Source organism: Panicum virgatum, chromosome 4K, assembly GCF_016808335.1.
Source record: "Panicum virgatum strain AP13 chromosome 4K, P.virgatum_v5, whole genome shotgun sequence".
In the NCBI taxonomy this organism is placed as follows: Eukaryota; Viridiplantae; Streptophyta; class Magnoliopsida; order Poales; family Poaceae; genus Panicum; species Panicum virgatum.
This window is the reverse complement of record NC_053139.1, coordinates 5,475,047-5,490,934: the sequence shown is the minus strand read 5'-3', so window position 1 is coordinate 5,490,934 and position 15,888 is coordinate 5,475,047. Positions and strand designations below refer to the sequence as shown.

Genomic DNA, 15,888 nt, shown 5'->3' with positions numbered 1-15,888 from the left:
CCATGATGAAGTGCTCATCTCCGACGAGGGCATGTGGTTTTCACTTGATCATGTGTATCATGATACTGCCCAAATTCTGTGAATTTCTTGTTCATATTGTTATTGAAATGTTGGTGCAATATAATGGCAAATAAGGGTATATTCACAAAGTTCTAAAAACAGTAGGGGTATATTCACAAGGGTAAAATTATCTTCTTTAACACCGTTTGGTGCTGTTGACGGAGTAGGGGTAAAACGAGTCTTCATTTCGGAATAGTAGGGGTAAGACTGCAAAGTCAACAAAAGTGAGGGTAAAATCGCAATTGGGGTTGAAAGTAAGGGCAGAAACGCAATTACCCCTTATTACATACATACACACAGCATGGCACTTATTTTATATATGTAAATAGCCACAACAATAGTCATACCACACGGCACTTCATTTCACACGGCAACAGATACGCACAGCAATAGTCATCAGTTCACATGGCACCTCAGTTCACACAGCAACAGTTAACCAATCTGACAAACAAACAAACTCTTTTTCAGTTCACAAGGGCGTTTAACTGAATACGAGAAATGAACAGGTAACTAATATTTTCTCATCAGCAAAGATTGCAGAAACACAAAAGGTCCAACGTCCCAAGCCAAAAGACTTCCCAATTTGTTGGTTTTCTGCAAAGCAACAGTAGATAGAATGGTCACAAAAATGGAAGTGATCACATAAGTCAACAAAATAGAACTAATTTGAAAACATCTCCTGTTACTTCTAATGCTCATTAATATATGCAATGGAAGAGAACAAAACAAACAGTTCAGTTGATATGATGTGATGAAATGGAAGAGAACAGGGCAAGCAATTGAGTTGATATTTGTAGTAGTTTAGCAAACAGAGATAAAATAACCATTATGTACCCCGTCATCTTCAGGATGTACCCAACCCAGCCCGAAATTGATCATTTCATAAAACTGAACAATGACTAGTATTGATCATTTTAGAAAAGCAGTGAATGCAAGTTAATGGTTTGACTGAATACAAGTTAATGGTCAGTGCTATGCTGTAAACTAACAGATAACAATCTGGTTCAGGAAATAACCTCAATTTTCAGTTAACAATGGAATGCAAATGATCGACCTCCAACCATTTGAAGATATTCACCTGATCATGTGAAACAATATGCTATATCAATATACATACATTCTGCTAACAGGTTTCAGAAATGACAAAATGACAGTTTTCTACTTATGTGTAGGAAACTAACCTCAATTCTCAGTAAATAATTTCTTTTTCAAAGACTTCATAGTATTTGCATGACATATCAGCCAGATTCTTTTATTGAGAGGTAGCTAGTTTTCAGAGACCTCAATTTTCAGAGACTTCATAATTTCTTTTTCAGTGATGAGAGGAGCCAAACAGCTGGGAAATATGACATATCAGCCTTTTATTGAGGGTAGTTAGTATAGCAAAATGCTCCATTTGAATACACATTTACAGTCTGTTCAAAACATGCAAGTCCATGAATCAAGTGATTGCACTTTCAGAAGACATTCATACCCCGAGTTCCAAATTCAGATGTGCTGTACACTAAAATCCTATTCACAAAAAAAAAACCATGGACGATCCTTTCTCCATGTAAATTATTGATGATTGGTCACTTGTACATTCACTGATTCAAGTATTCAACGGACATCCAACAAGCAAGCAATATGAGATGTTTGATTACCCAATATGACCCAGGACATCAAGCAAGCAAGCAAGCAAAATTTTTTTTGAACAATGCAAGCAAGCAATATGAGACATGACATCAAGCAATATGAATCTAATATGAGACAGTATATACAGTGCTAGACATGGACATTAGGCAAGCACTGTTATGAGGAGAAAATTGCATTTTTGGGACTCTAAACGTTGCGCTTCGCTAATTTGGGACTTCAAACACCGACTTCGTTAAAATGACCTTTGAAACATTGGCTCTTTGCTATACATGACATGTGATCCTTTTAATCAATTTGGTAAATTGAAATACATATATTTGCACCCACTAGGACCCATTTGCCCTTGTGCTAATTAAATCCTCCCGCGAGGCCGCGACGCATCTTCCCGACACCGACGTCCGACGCCGCCATCCTCCCGAGATCGCCATGGAGCCCAATCCGCTCGCCGCCGCCATGGCCTCGCCGCCCGATCCATCTACTCCCGACGCCGCCATGGAGGGCCAACGGGAGCCGGCCTCTGGCCTAGCTGCTGCGTCCGCCCTAGCTGCCTCCGGCCAGGGCGCCCCGGACCTTGGCGACGATGGCCTTGCCGCGCCGCTCGACGGTGGCCGCAGCGCGCCGGCCGCTGGCCTTGCCGCGCCGCTCGACGGTGGCCGCTGCGTGCCGGCCGCTGGCCTTGCCGCGGAGCCTTGATTGGAATGTACACCGATTTGACTAATACAAAACCAAGCTCATGTACCATACGAGCAGAAAACGCATCTTTAATTTATCATGGATTAACCTTTGTTGATCAATGCAAATTGCAAAGTCTGGGGGCGTGTGGAAGGGAAACTAGCAACTATTGCAGAGATGACATGTTTACAAAACCGCTCCAATTATCCAACCTCTCGCCATCGTCGTAGCACGCGATTTCTCCGTGAAACCCACCTTCTCGGGCATGTTGCCCACTGCCTGACGAGAACAAATCACACGTGTCCGGAGCCTCTCTCTCTCTCTGGAAGAAGTTGTGGTACTCGTAGACTTCCGGATGCGCAACGGCCTCCCTGATCCCCAGTCCGCCGGCCTCCTCGGCGTCAGAGTTCTTCTCGACCAGCTGCCGGAACATGGACGACTCGAGCAGGAGGCTGAGCGCGGTGGGCGAGCCTCTCTTCCTCACGCCGCCGGGAGAGATCAGGGAGGCCCTCTTGGCCGCCGCCGCTACTCCCCGGCGGCGGCGGCGCATTGTGATCCAGCAGAAACGGGTTGCCGCTCAGGAGCATCTGGGTCTCCGCCGGGTGGAGCTGCACGGCGGGGGTCGGCTGCATCAGGAGGGCTTCAGGGAAAGAGATCGATCGTAGTCTGTAGGATAGCACGGGGGCAAAAGGGTCCTAGAGGGTGCAAATACATGTATTTCAATTTACCAAATTTATTAAAAGAATCAAATGTTATGTATAGCAAAGAGCTAATGTTTCAAAGGTCATTTTAACGAAATCGATATTTGAAGTCCCAAATTAGCGAAACGCAACGTTTAGAGTCCCAAAAACACAATTTTCTCTGTTATGAGCCAGAATATCGAAAATACAGTTCAATCAGGAACTAGGCTAAGCCGAGCTAGCAGTTTGATCAGTATTCAGTAAACACTAGTTTCAGCCAGGTTCTGACTACAGATTGATCTGATCAAATCATAGTCAATAACCTCAAATGACACACTAAACATTGCTGTCTAATTTCTATTCCATTTGAATACACATTAACAGAAAAAAAAAGACAGTATCATGTTGCAGGATCTGAAGCTTGAGCTTGCATCCAAGGTTCAGTCATGGGGCTACCATGACCAATGTCGCCGAACAAGCTGCCGGTGCCGTTGAAGAAGCAAGTCCCGTCGGTGAAGGAGAATGGTTGACTTCCTGCGCCATATCCACCAACGCCGTTTTGCCCCAGCGCCGAAGTCCTCTGCTGCCGAGCCGTACTCGTCCGCTCCACCGCCGCGACGGCCTCCGCGCGCACGGGATCCTCGCCGCCGGCGCCGACCGGCAGCAGGTCGTACAACGGGGATGACGAGCCGTCTATTTGCATCGGGCCACGAGATTTCGCCGTCGACGGGGGAAGAGACGGCTTCGCTCTCTCTCCGTAATTAACACGGTTCAGGGCGTCGTATTTCCATTGTACTTTCCTAATGAATGAGATGACTTGTACGAATTTTAAATACCGGAAGATGGTAAAGAAAAAATCTTTCGAAATTTCCGGTTTCATCCGTATGAGGCGATCCCCTGACTCGGCACGAGCCCACGATCGCCTTCTTCGCCCTTTGCAGAGAGCCTCGTCACGGATCCAACGGCCACGAAGCAAGGGCGGAGAGACCCGACGGCCCAGATTCACTTAAACCGGCGGCTCTGTTTCCTTTTTTTTTTTGATGAGGGCAAACGTTCCCCTTTCTTGGCTCACAAGTAGATCTCGCGTTTAACTTCTCCCGAGTCGCCTCCCCCGAATCCTCCCCAATCTCGCAAACCCCAATCTAGCCACCGCCGCCGCCACTCCCCCGCCGCGATGTCTCGCCGCTATGACAGCCGGACGACGATCTTCTCGCCGGAGGGGCGTCTCTACCAGGTGGAGTACGCGATGGAGGCGATCGGCAACGCCGGGTCGGCTCTCGGGATCCTAACGGCCGACGGCGTGGTCCTCGTCGGCGAGAAGAAGGTGACCTCCAAGCTCCTCCAGACCTCCCGATCCGCCGAGAAGATGTACAAGATCGACTCCCACCTCGCCTGCGCCGTCGCGGGGATCATGTCCGACGCCAACATCCTCATCAACACCGCCCGCCTCCACGCCCAGCGCTACGCGCTCGCCTACCAGGAGCCCATCCCCGTCGAGCAGCTCGTCCAGTCCCTCTGCGACACCAAGCAGGGCTACACCCAGTTCGGAGGCCTCCGCCCCTTCGGGGTCTCCTTCCTCTTCGCCGGCTGGGACAAGCACCACGGCTTCCAGCTCTACATGAGCGACCCATCTGGCAACTACGGCGGGTGGAAGGCCGCCGCTGTTGGGGCTAACAGCCAGGCCGCGCAGTCCATGCTCAAGCAGGACTACAAGGACGGCTTGACCCGCGAGGAGGCCGTCGCCCTCGCGCTCAAGGTCCTCAGCAAGACCATGGATTCCACCAGCTTGACCGCCGAGAAGCTGGAGCTGGCCGAGGTGTTCCTGCAGCCCGGCACCGGGGAGGTGCAGTATCAGGTGTGCTCCCCTGATGCGCTGGGGAAGCTGCTTGCCAAGTCTGGCCTTACGCAGCCAGCGCCTGAGGCGTAATGTGCTGGTTTGCTGTGGCTTGTGATGCCTATTACTGCTCTTAGATATGGTTGAAGCAGCTATGCTTCTGTTGTCTGAACTAAGATATCCGAGAATTATGTGTTTTAATTTTATGTTCAGCATGCTTGATCCATTAATGCTTCATCTGTAACAGTGGATTGCCTTGAACTTGTTGCAAATTGTTGGTTTCTATCTGCTTAGCTTGATTGTTGTCACAATTAGGGAGTATGGGAGACAAGGCAACAGGGAAAAATAGGATCAGATCTATTCGTATGACTAGACTATGACAAATACTCCCTCCGTTTCAAAATGTAGGTCGTTTTGGCTTTTCTAGGTTCATAGTGTTTGCTAAGTACCTAGATATTTGTTATGTCTAGGTACTTAGCAAACACTATGAACCTAAAAAAGCCAAAACGACCTACATTTTGGAACAGAGGGAGTATAAGCCATCTCTACTGCTACTGTCAACTGTGCACCAGGAAAAGTTTTAGTTTTAGGGTCCTGTTTAAGATTATCTATGTGCTTCTGCTGTGCTTGGTTGTGTTGCAATTGGGACTAGTGGGAGTCAAGGGAACGTAGAAAACTAAGTACTATTTATGTGAGAGCGGACCATGACAATATGACCCATCAGGATATTATTAGTGTTTTTTATCAGCTGTGCTTAGAAAACAGGTCAAAATTTTATGGTGTTTCTGTCTACTTCAGATTACCTAGATGGTTTTACACCCAGCATCTTCTGTTCTAAGACTTGATAAACTCCTCAGTACATCATAGCCCAAAGTTTTCAATCCCCTCTTCCAAGTATCAACTGGACTAGCACCCTTGGGGTCATTATCTTCAGAGCATGTCCATTATACTTTCTATTCCTGTTCGTGCTGATGATGTTTATCTGGGTATTCCTTCTTGTTATCCGATTTTGGATGATCTTCATCATGTCTTTTGCACGTAAATCAAGTGAAGTATTATTTGGTTAAATGCCTACTGAAGCACTATATCTCTGATGACAGCTCAGTACCGCGATTTGAGTACCAGATACCATGCCTTCATATTATACAGCAATTGTAGATTGGCATCCTCTCCTTTTTCTTTTGGTTGCATAGCATACTACTCCTTGCTTATGAGTTATGACTTATCACTTGCTGTAATTTTATTATTGTTATTATAGAACTCCTTGATTATACTGTATATAACTTGCTTATGACAGGATGGATTGAATCAACCATTATTTCGACTTGGTAGGGATGCAAGTTAAATATATTTTGGGTCATTGGGTCGACCCAAAACGTTGATAATATGAACTGTAATGGCATTTTTCATAAATAATTTGGAAGGAGAAATAAACTAGAGTGGTATGCCATCGTAATTGATTAGCTAACCCAAAAAATACTATTAGGTACCCACTTGCATCCTTAGTACTTAGCTTCCATCTTATAAGTTATAACCTTTGTGACCTAACTTTTCTGTTGAACCCTGTGGTATTCATGGTGCATGTTTCATATCAAATTGGTTTGTGTTGCGATATGAAACTAATAGTTTTCTCCTTGCCTCGGTTCCTTGGTTGGATGCCGCAGAATGATGAGATGATTTAGTATTTGACTGGATTTTCATCCCGTGTGTTTTCTTAAGAGCTGTGTGCTGACTTGAAAAGTTCAGTCCGCCTATAAATTTGGCATATGCTTGTTTTTTTGTTAATCTTTTTGTGTACTAATATGGTTTGTGATCCAAGAATCCAAGATCCCGAGTGCATGTCTTCCTAAGAACTGAATTGGATAAATTGGACCAACACTCCAGTTGGATCATATTTGTGTTGATAGGATCTAGATTCTGGATCTTAAATTAGGATCTTGTGTAAGGAAGTTTGATCAGCTTTACAGACGAACACTAAGCTTTGGGCATGGGGCAGTTACATTCATTCGACAATAATTTAGCAACAACAACAATGATTTTGATCAGACATCTAATAAATTGTGTACATCAGTAGTAATATTCTTGAGAGAATGTCCTGGGTTACAACAGTGAAGCAAAACTACAGACTAAGCTTTCATCACAATGTGAACTGTACAACAATTGTATCCTTCTAGTATGCTCACAACCAAAACTCAGCACACATACAACACAAATACACAAGGCTCGGAAGCATGGAAAGGAAACAGGATGAAAATCAGATATCCACACCAAAATTCCTGAATTTCTCATGCCATTGAACGTTTCACAAGCGAAACCCATTTCCACCAAAGGTAAACCACGGATGAAGATATTACTGCAGCAGCTATACAAAGAGCTGCAATGCCTGCAATTATTCCTCTTCGCTTTTCATCCTGTCGTGAAGAACCAGAATGCGGTGCTTGTGGGGGACTGATCTTGGGGTCTTGGAAATGGGTAACTGAGAAAATTAAGCATTTTTGTCAATTCATGGTATTTGGCAAGCATCCACAAACAGGACAAGAGATGAACAGACGGCAGCACATGTTCTGTAGCTACCTTTTATTGCTGACACAAGTGGCCCATAAGCTCCTTCATATGGAATGCAGCAGGTGCCTCGTCCGCTCCAATATAGATGTATTACCAGTATGGAGTTGTCAACAATCACTTCATGGGTAATGTTAGTGGGTTTCCTGGAACCTCCTGCTTCCTTAGCAATGTCAAAATCCTTCCTGATATTCCGATCCTGCAAATAGTTTACCAAATAAAGTTATAGCTTGTGTACTGTATATGTTAAAACATTTTTTTATCATTAAGGAGGAAGGTTCAAACCTGAATATCAATGTCAAATACACGCCGTCCTGGTCCATCAACTATGACTATCTCTGCAAAGAAGAGTTGGACTGTGTATTTCCCGTTTGCCAAACCTACCACATAGTACCTCAATGCACCTGTTGATGTCCTTGCTGTTTTATAGAGCTCTAGCATGTCTGTGTCCAGAATATCCTGTACAATGCCAGGGGATTTACTAAATGGATCAGAACCCACATGACTAACTACCCAATGACTGGTTGTATTAACATGAAAGCCTGCTCCTCCAAGATCAGTGGAGTCTTCAGAGAAAACAGTTGGCATTCGATCTGAATAACTAGTTTCCTTGCCACCACAGTTTATAGCGAAGGAAGTTGCATGATCTGCATGTACACTTTTGGCATCAACACAACATCAACAAAAAAAAACTTGAAAATAATATATGGTTTAGTGAATCATCAGGCGACAGTTTCCATATCACTATTAGCAACAGAATCAGTGACTAGTTGACATCCTTGCACCCGCATTATAAGCTGGTACTCTGTTTACCAGGCATTATAGCAGAGGAAAAGGGCAAAAGGTACGTTGCAGAACAGAGGGCAAGTATAGATAGATAGTCTTTGGATGCCATTAACTGGAGAACAGATGACGACATTTCATAATGTCTCATGCTGTTTTATGGCATTTTGAAGACATCATTTGCAAATTGCAATAGCGTTTTTTAACTTGATGGAGATTGCGGATGATATGTAGAAACTGGAAGGTTTTCTCTATGAATATGCACACTAGCAGTCCAATAGTAAACAGTGGCATGCTCAATGATCAAAAGACTTTTTTTTTTTGCAAAACTTACCAGTTAAATCGTTTCCGTTGCATTCTTGCATGCGAAGGCAGTTGAGGATTGTGAGACTTCCACTGCATGTCAATACAGCAAAGTGAGATACATGCAGCATATTACTTCAAAATTTAAAATAATGCAGTGATTGAAAATAACTTCACATCACTAGGGCAATTTCATGACTTGTACTATTTCCATAGGTAGCAAAGCCACCATAACGCTAGGCATCCATTTACCATGTCCTAGATGAGAATTTCCTACGCACTCCAAAAATTCTACATAGCAAAAAAATATTCTTCGAAATGCAAAAAATGAAAAAAAAAACAGACTGCATGTGTGTTGCGGGGGAGGGGAGGGGGGGCATCTCAGGGAGATTCTCATCTCTGACAACTTTTCTGATGCGCTCTAGGCGTTGGTCAGTGAGCTTTTAAGAAAAAGTTGTAATATCAGTGTTAATCTATTCCATGATACTTCAATTGTGCCAAATATCTAGGTACTTCTATTAAGTTTTCTTACTCAGGAAAGAAGGGTTACAGTGAACAGCAGGTCGTCAGATATTTAAAAGGGAATACTTTTGCAACAGTGTAAGAAAAGTTCTCTATACAGCAGACATAATAACCTTGTCCCCCTAGAAAAAACAGGAGGCAAGGATCCTATAGTGAATGTTATCCAAATTTCAAATTCATATACCTACTTTGCAAAACAATAACAGCTGACTTTAGGCGCATGCAGCTTATTTAAAATGATCATTACCTGTTGATTGTTCCATTTGCATCAACTGAAGTTCCGATATAATTTCTATACATAATATGTTTGCAGAAGAATAGGTAAGGTTGCTATAATTAATCCAATAATAAAATAGTAACTGTGATATACTTATAAAAAAGAAAGAAATGCATACATGGGCCACTTCTGACCAGCAGGGATGCTACGAAGGGTTCCGTTAACGGAAGGATTATATGAAACATCCCTGGAGATTTTATACCAAAATTGAAAAGAGTTAGACAAGCATAAGATCAGTCTGAGCTGGAGGATCATTCAGAACAGAAAATATGGGAATACAAGTTTCACTTAGAAAGGCATAGAATTCTTGGTAGATTCTGAAGAATTAAAAAATAGGATATGAAACCAGAGGGAAAACCAAAAAGTAGATTGTAACACTAGTCCCACTTCAGATCCGATGTATGCAAGTTCTTATCTTTGCTATATGCCTAGATATCAACAGTTTTATCAAATTTATTCTAATTAGACTCAGTTCAAACTTCAAGGTTTGATCTGATTAAAGTAAATATTTAGGACATACAACTCTGAGCTACCTAGGGCCCACATGCTACATGTGACGATATACCAACATGGCTATAGGTGATTAGTTGAGGTGATGCATAAGTTTTGCAGCCATTGTGCACAAATGGGAAGTCCCTATGTTGCAAAAAAAAAAAAAGTGGATTTACATGGTAGCAAACAATTATTCGGGGAAGTTCGTACAAAAATGCAAAGTGCTCAGAAGGGAATCATTAGAAAAGTATGTTGTCTTAAGAGGCCCTTGCAAGAATCAAGATAGTAACCGCATGTTACCCCTGAACTTTGGGAGCCTGTGTATTTCACCTCCCAAAGTTCTAAACCATATAAACTCTAAATGAAACCCTTCCCTCTGAACTTCACATACCATCTAAGTAACCCCATCAAACAATGTGAAAGGGTGGTTTTGTTAGGTGAATTATTATTTATTGACACCCATCAAACAGTGTAAACATAGAAGACAGAAGAAAAAAGCAACAACTATTACTTACAAAGGAACGGATGGTTGAATAATTTCAGGAGGCAGACGTTCACTTAAGCTGTTATTACCTACATATCTAAATGAATAAAAGTTCATTAGCAAAGTGAGAAACACGAATCTCATGGAACTTGGAAGTTATATGCACGAGAATGGTAAGATTACATATGAAGTGTTAACAGATCATCTGCAGATGGCATAGACTTACATTCTTGATTCTGAATTCAATACTAGAAAATATTGCACAAGCTACCCATATAAATTTGCAAGAATACCTCAAAATGTCCTGCTAAATTTCGAGATAAACCGTGAAGCACACAGTCTATTTTCTCTAATTTTGAGCCTTTTTTGTGGTGGTGGTGGTGGGTTGGGGAGGGGGGTTCACATTTTCAATTACATGCATGAATTTAGAAACTCTTTAAATTATAAGTTGAGGAACTGACAAGGGTGGGAGGTGTTGGTGTACTCCACCACCAAGGTTCGAGTCCTCTTCAACTCGAGTTCAGGTGCATATATCTATCATTTACAATGCCACCTAGGTTGGTAGAGTTTTTTAAAGTACAAGGTTATGAATTTTCTAAAAGCAAAGATGACTAACATGATTTCATCAATATGTAAAAATCCAAAACTTAGAATGGCAATGGTTCCACTACACATCCATTTCAATAACCACAAGGGGACATGCAAACCATGCAAACCCTCTAACAAATTCAAGCCAGCAATATATCTAGTATTGGAGGAAAGTGAGATGGCAAATGCACAAGACTTATCCTGCCATCTATCTTGGGGGAAACATACAAAAATAGGAGATGGTATGATAGTTTGAATGCTAGCCATGATACTTGAATTCCGAACATCAAGCTATAGAGATGAACAGAAATATGCATTAGAACTCGAAAGTCAACACTGCTGGGCTAAATTATTATTCTCTTAAGGTTCTCAAATTTTACTGCAATCATTACCAAGTTCATGTCAAGCAAAAGTTTCACGCCTAATTCCTTTTCTCACTGAAAGCACAACAGCAGCATATCACATTTATATTACTCAAGAATTCAAACTCCATCGTACATGAAGTTTAATGAGTCCTTGTATTGAAGCAATAGTTTTATTGAGCCTGATAAATTGTTCGATGTCAAATCCCTGCAGATGATACAAAAGAGTCTTTCAAATTCATGATATAATTAATATCAAAAGAATGAAAGTTTATTATAACATTATGGACTGCACATTTTCTACAGTAAAGAAATTAACTTATTGCGTAACTTCCTCCACTTAACATTATAGCAAGCTAAGAACACAATCAACTGTCAGTGCATACATAGTTCATGGAATATCTTACAGCCACCAGGTCTTCATTTATTTTGAAAAGGTTGGAAAAATTAAGTTGAAGTAACAATCAAGGACATCCTGGATATTTTCTAGCTAACCTAGCCAATAACAGTAGAAACTATTAAAAAGGGGAAAATTTGATTTCGACTGTTTCGCTTTGGAAACTGATGCTTGACAACTATAGATAGAAATAATATAAACACAAACTACAAAAAAGTACTGACAACTGCGATAATATTAAGAAGATCACCATCCTATTACAAGACATTTTAAATAATATATGATATTCGCAGTTATATTACTATTTAGCAGAAAAGGCATTCTGTTCAAGCAGAATCTTTAACAACTCACAGGTATTTCAGCTTGGGCAAGTTTCGGGGAGGACTAAGAAGCTGGCCTGTGAGCCCACATTTCCTTAGAGATCTGCATAATAAAAAGAAAGCATGAAGCAGTTGCATTAATCACTAAACTAGACTATTCATTAAGAGCATGGAGAAACTTGACATACAATGTTGAAAGGTTTGCCCAGTTTTCTACGAAATCAAAAGAAGTATAGTTGCCCTCAAGGTCACCAAGCATCCTGTAAGGAAAAGGAAATGCTATATATTAATATCAAAATCGTATTAGTGCCTTCTAAATTCTAACAATTGATAACTGTTAGAATATATTAGGCACCTCCGGATATGGTTAGTTTAGGATTGATTGTAATCCCGGGATAGCCTTCCTTATCTCTAGGAGAGGCTACTTGCCCTCCTATATATTCGCCCTAGAGGTTCAATGCAATATAATCCGCGCAATATACACAATCTTACAATAACAATGTTATCTGAAACAACGATTGATAAGAAATTTCTTCAGATTAGAATCTAAGGTGGCTAAGGTTTAATATTTTTTTACTCCAATATTTATCACATAACAGATATTCAAAATAAATGAGGGTATTTCTTTAATAGAAGCGACCATTAGAGTGACTCACAGGTTTTCTAGATTGATCAATTTGGAGACATTTTGTGGAATAGGTCCTTGAAGTTTCATCCCATATAATCGCCTAGCAAGATCACACCATTAGCTCATGAAGATTGGGAAGGAAGGAGGAGCTGTACCTAACAGCAAGCCAAGTGGTTATGCATACAAGTCTGTCAGGTTGGTTAAGTTCTGGATAAATTCTGGAATAGGCCCTTCAATGTAATTATCAAACATCCACCTGCATAATCAACCACAAGATTAGTTATTGTTCTTCTGCCTGATGTAGACAGTTACTTAGTATGTAAAAAACAAAGAGATATATGACACACTTACAGGGACTTGAGATTCCTTAAAAGTGATGATTCATGAGGAAAATATCCACTGAGATTGTTATTATTGAAGTGCCTAGCTATATGGAGAGCATTCAATCAGATATGAGAAGATCAAATGTTTTGGCTCACAAATAATTTCAGAACTAAGACAATCAGAGTACCAACAAACATCTGGAGAAAGATTAATTCTTGTCATAAGATGTACTATTTATAAGCATGCACTGGATACATCACAGACTAATTACTTGAATAACATCAGACAAACTACTGCACCTAGAAACTAGTCATGGGATGGCAGAAACAAAAGTCAGTGATGTAGAATATTATGTTATTTGAAATTGGTAAACTAATATCCAAAATTTGGAAGAGTTAGGAGTTTCAGTCCAGACTTGAGATAGAAAATCCAGAAATAAGCAAGCATCTATTAGATAAGGAATCGCTCGTCTTATTCAGCTATATCATGTCTGTAGTTGCCATGGATGCATGTCAGGGCCACAGTAGCGTTGTCCAACTAAGTTGGAAAATTAAAGATTCTGTTACCAGTATAGATTAATTATATTTCAATGGCATTCAAAAAGATGGACGATTAATATAAATGTTCTTAGGTGACAGTTACAAGAACAATGGCTCAATGAAGAACAAATCAAATTTACAAGAACTTTAGGGGAACAAGTTCGGTTATCACCATGTTTCCAGCTTGGAAAGATTGCCAACTTCTCGGGGAACTGAACCACTCAAGTAGTTATTACTCAAATCCCTACAGAAACAAATAGGAGGTGACTTACAATCGTATTGAAATTCCTATTCTCACAAGAGAATGCATATACCATATTGATAATCAGAGGCATTTTTCAAAAAAAAAAGGAAGACCAGAGCTATGGTAACGCAGGTAAAGCAAACTTAAAAATTGTAACCATCAGTCCAAGCATATACCACTCTAGGAAGGAAACATGGTCAATTTCCAATATACACCACTATTAATTGCTTCTCAATAGAATGATAGTGGTGATAGACTGTTAAAGGGTATATGGTACAAAACATAGGAGCGAAGTATGTCAGAAACAAATAAATTCATTCCTTGTTTCATGTAAATAGAGCTAAATGACAACAAAAAGGGTAATGTTATGTGCATGGATAACTAAGATACCAAAATTTTTGTGAACTGTCAATGAAGCATAAGTACATTGAGTAAGAACAAAGAAGAATAACTAATGTTGCCCAATAGATTCATCTAGGAACAGAAGGATACCATATTGTAGCAGAAGTTATGCAAGTCCATATTTATGGTGAAAAATGGCATAATACTTTCAGTAAGCACTGCTACATTATGACACAGTTCATCATGGCTCAATAAAGATAAGTTGTGGGCAAACTAGATCCTACAGAAGTCATGCTGGCCAAATATCACATCTCCTACTAGTATAAAAACAGGGTGCTTATTTTCCAGTCGATACAAGAGTAACCAATTCTGCAACATTAACCGTCAAATCCAGAACTGAAAACTCACAGAGTGACAAGCTCCGTCAAGTTGAAGAGCGCTGGTGGGATCTCCGTGATGTTCCTGTAACCAGTCACATTCCTGCATTACCCAGAGATTCGAGATCCACACGTCAGTCACAGGCGCTCAGAAGCGTCAGCAGCAAACGGGATGAGAAACGAAGACGGCGTACAGCTGCGTGATGCGGCACTCGACGCCGCTGGAGCAGTCGCAGCCGACGGACGCGTTTACCGCGAACGACCCGGACCAGGCGCCCTTCCCGCACGGGTCCTCTGCCGCAGCGTCGCCCTCCAGGCGCCACTGCCGGAACACGGCGTGCAGGGCGGCCGCTGCAGGAAACGCGAGATCCACGAGTCACTAGCCGCCAACCTTCCCACAGCGGCTGCACAAACGCAGGGCACCAGAGGGAGCGAGAAATCGATACCGTCGGAGGGATTGGTGGGTGGCAGCGGCGGGCCCTGTGCGGCGGCGATGGCGAGGAGGAGCGCGGGGACCAGGACGAAGACGGCGACGAGAGCGGGCGCGGAGCGAGCCATGGGGGCCGGCGTGGGGCGCGGCGGCCGCGGGCGGGAGTTGACTCAGGAGGTGGTGGAGGGGTGGTGGATTGGTGGGAGGAGCACAGCATTGGGTTGCTGCTGCCTGCAGCTCGTACTTGCTAGCGGAGCGGGCGGGCTGGGTCTCTGCCTCTGGGGTTTGTCCGCGCGATCATGTGCGCTCGCAGAGACGAGGTCGCGGGGGCGCAGCTGGAGTTGACGCGGCCTCGTCGGGGTGCGGGCGGCAGGAGGATCCGGTCGGCGGCGTCGGGTCGGCGGCGCCGGTTTCGAGTTTTGGCCGATGCGAGCAGCAGGCGGACTAGGGGGAGGGAGGGAGGGGAGGAAGAGTGGAAGATGCTGCCATGCTGGTCTCTTTCGCGTGGGACGAAATTCGTATGCAGGGGCGGAGCTAGGTTGTGTGTGGGGTGTGCTTGGGCACCCACGCCAAAACAAAAACTCAGTGTTAATTATCAAATTTTCACTTCGTAAATCATAGAGCTAGTAGCACAATCATGGATAGGGCACCCCCCTCGATTTAGCTCTAGCTTCGCCCCTGTTCGTATGGGCCTTTAAATTCGAAATCTCCGTGCAAAGCAACGGTGATAAAATCGAACAAAATTTGTCAACGCGTTTTAATATGAACTTTTCGTGCAAAGAAATGGTGTCAACTCTCAGTCTCTCAGACACTCGGACTTCTGCCGTGCTAGGTTGACAATTACCACTACTCACTAGGGTACAATATTGTACCGGTCGTTCTTCAGAATTGCTATACTTCACGATGTGGCATGACCTTTGCAGACCGTACTCCGTGACAACAGGGAAGTCTACAGCCGCACATGTCGTTCAGGTTTGATCTTGGGTGCGATAAAAGACACAAAAAGAAATGCTAGCACACCCATGTGATTGTG

At 42.6% G+C, this 15,888-nt stretch overlaps 2 protein-coding genes across 3 annotated transcripts; one reads left to right on the top strand and one right to left on the bottom strand.

Annotated features, from left to right (window-relative positions):
* Window positions 1-4,094: 4,094 nt before the first annotated feature.
* On the top strand, window positions 4,095-5,174 carry LOC120702735 (proteasome subunit alpha type-4-2-like). The gene has a single exon (XM_039986663.1). It carries the CDS (start codon window positions 4,222-4,224, stop codon window positions 4,972-4,974), a length of 753 nt encoding a protein of 250 aa, XP_039842597.1. The 5' UTR covers window positions 4,095-4,221; the 3' UTR covers window positions 4,975-5,174.
* Window positions 5,175-6,897: 1,723 nt separating this feature from the next.
* Window positions 6,898-15,340, bottom strand: LOC120702733 (probable LRR receptor-like serine/threonine-protein kinase At1g56130). 2 transcript variants are annotated; one of them, XM_039986661.1, is made up of 17 exons: window positions 14,872-15,340; window positions 14,620-14,776; window positions 14,457-14,528; window positions 13,635-13,706; window positions 12,951-13,022; window positions 12,784-12,855; window positions 12,628-12,699; window positions 12,160-12,231; window positions 12,003-12,074; window positions 11,391-11,462; window positions 10,336-10,401; window positions 9,447-9,515; window positions 9,299-9,343; window positions 8,561-8,622; window positions 7,729-8,090; window positions 7,456-7,642; window positions 6,906-7,357 (listed from the first exon to the last, which is right to left on the bottom strand). In XM_039986661.1, exons 1-17 carry the CDS (start codon window positions 14,981-14,983, stop codon window positions 7,167-7,169), a joined length of 1,827 nt encoding a protein of 608 aa, XP_039842595.1. In that variant the 5' UTR covers window positions 14,984-15,340; the 3' UTR covers window positions 6,906-7,166. The 2 variants fall into 2 exon arrangements, with proteins under 2 accessions (XP_039842596.1, XP_039842595.1); XM_039986662.1 differs by lacking the exon at window positions 10,336-10,401 and having other exon boundaries at window positions 6,898-7,357; window positions 14,872-15,313.
* Between the last annotated feature and the right edge of the window lie 548 nt (window positions 15,341-15,888).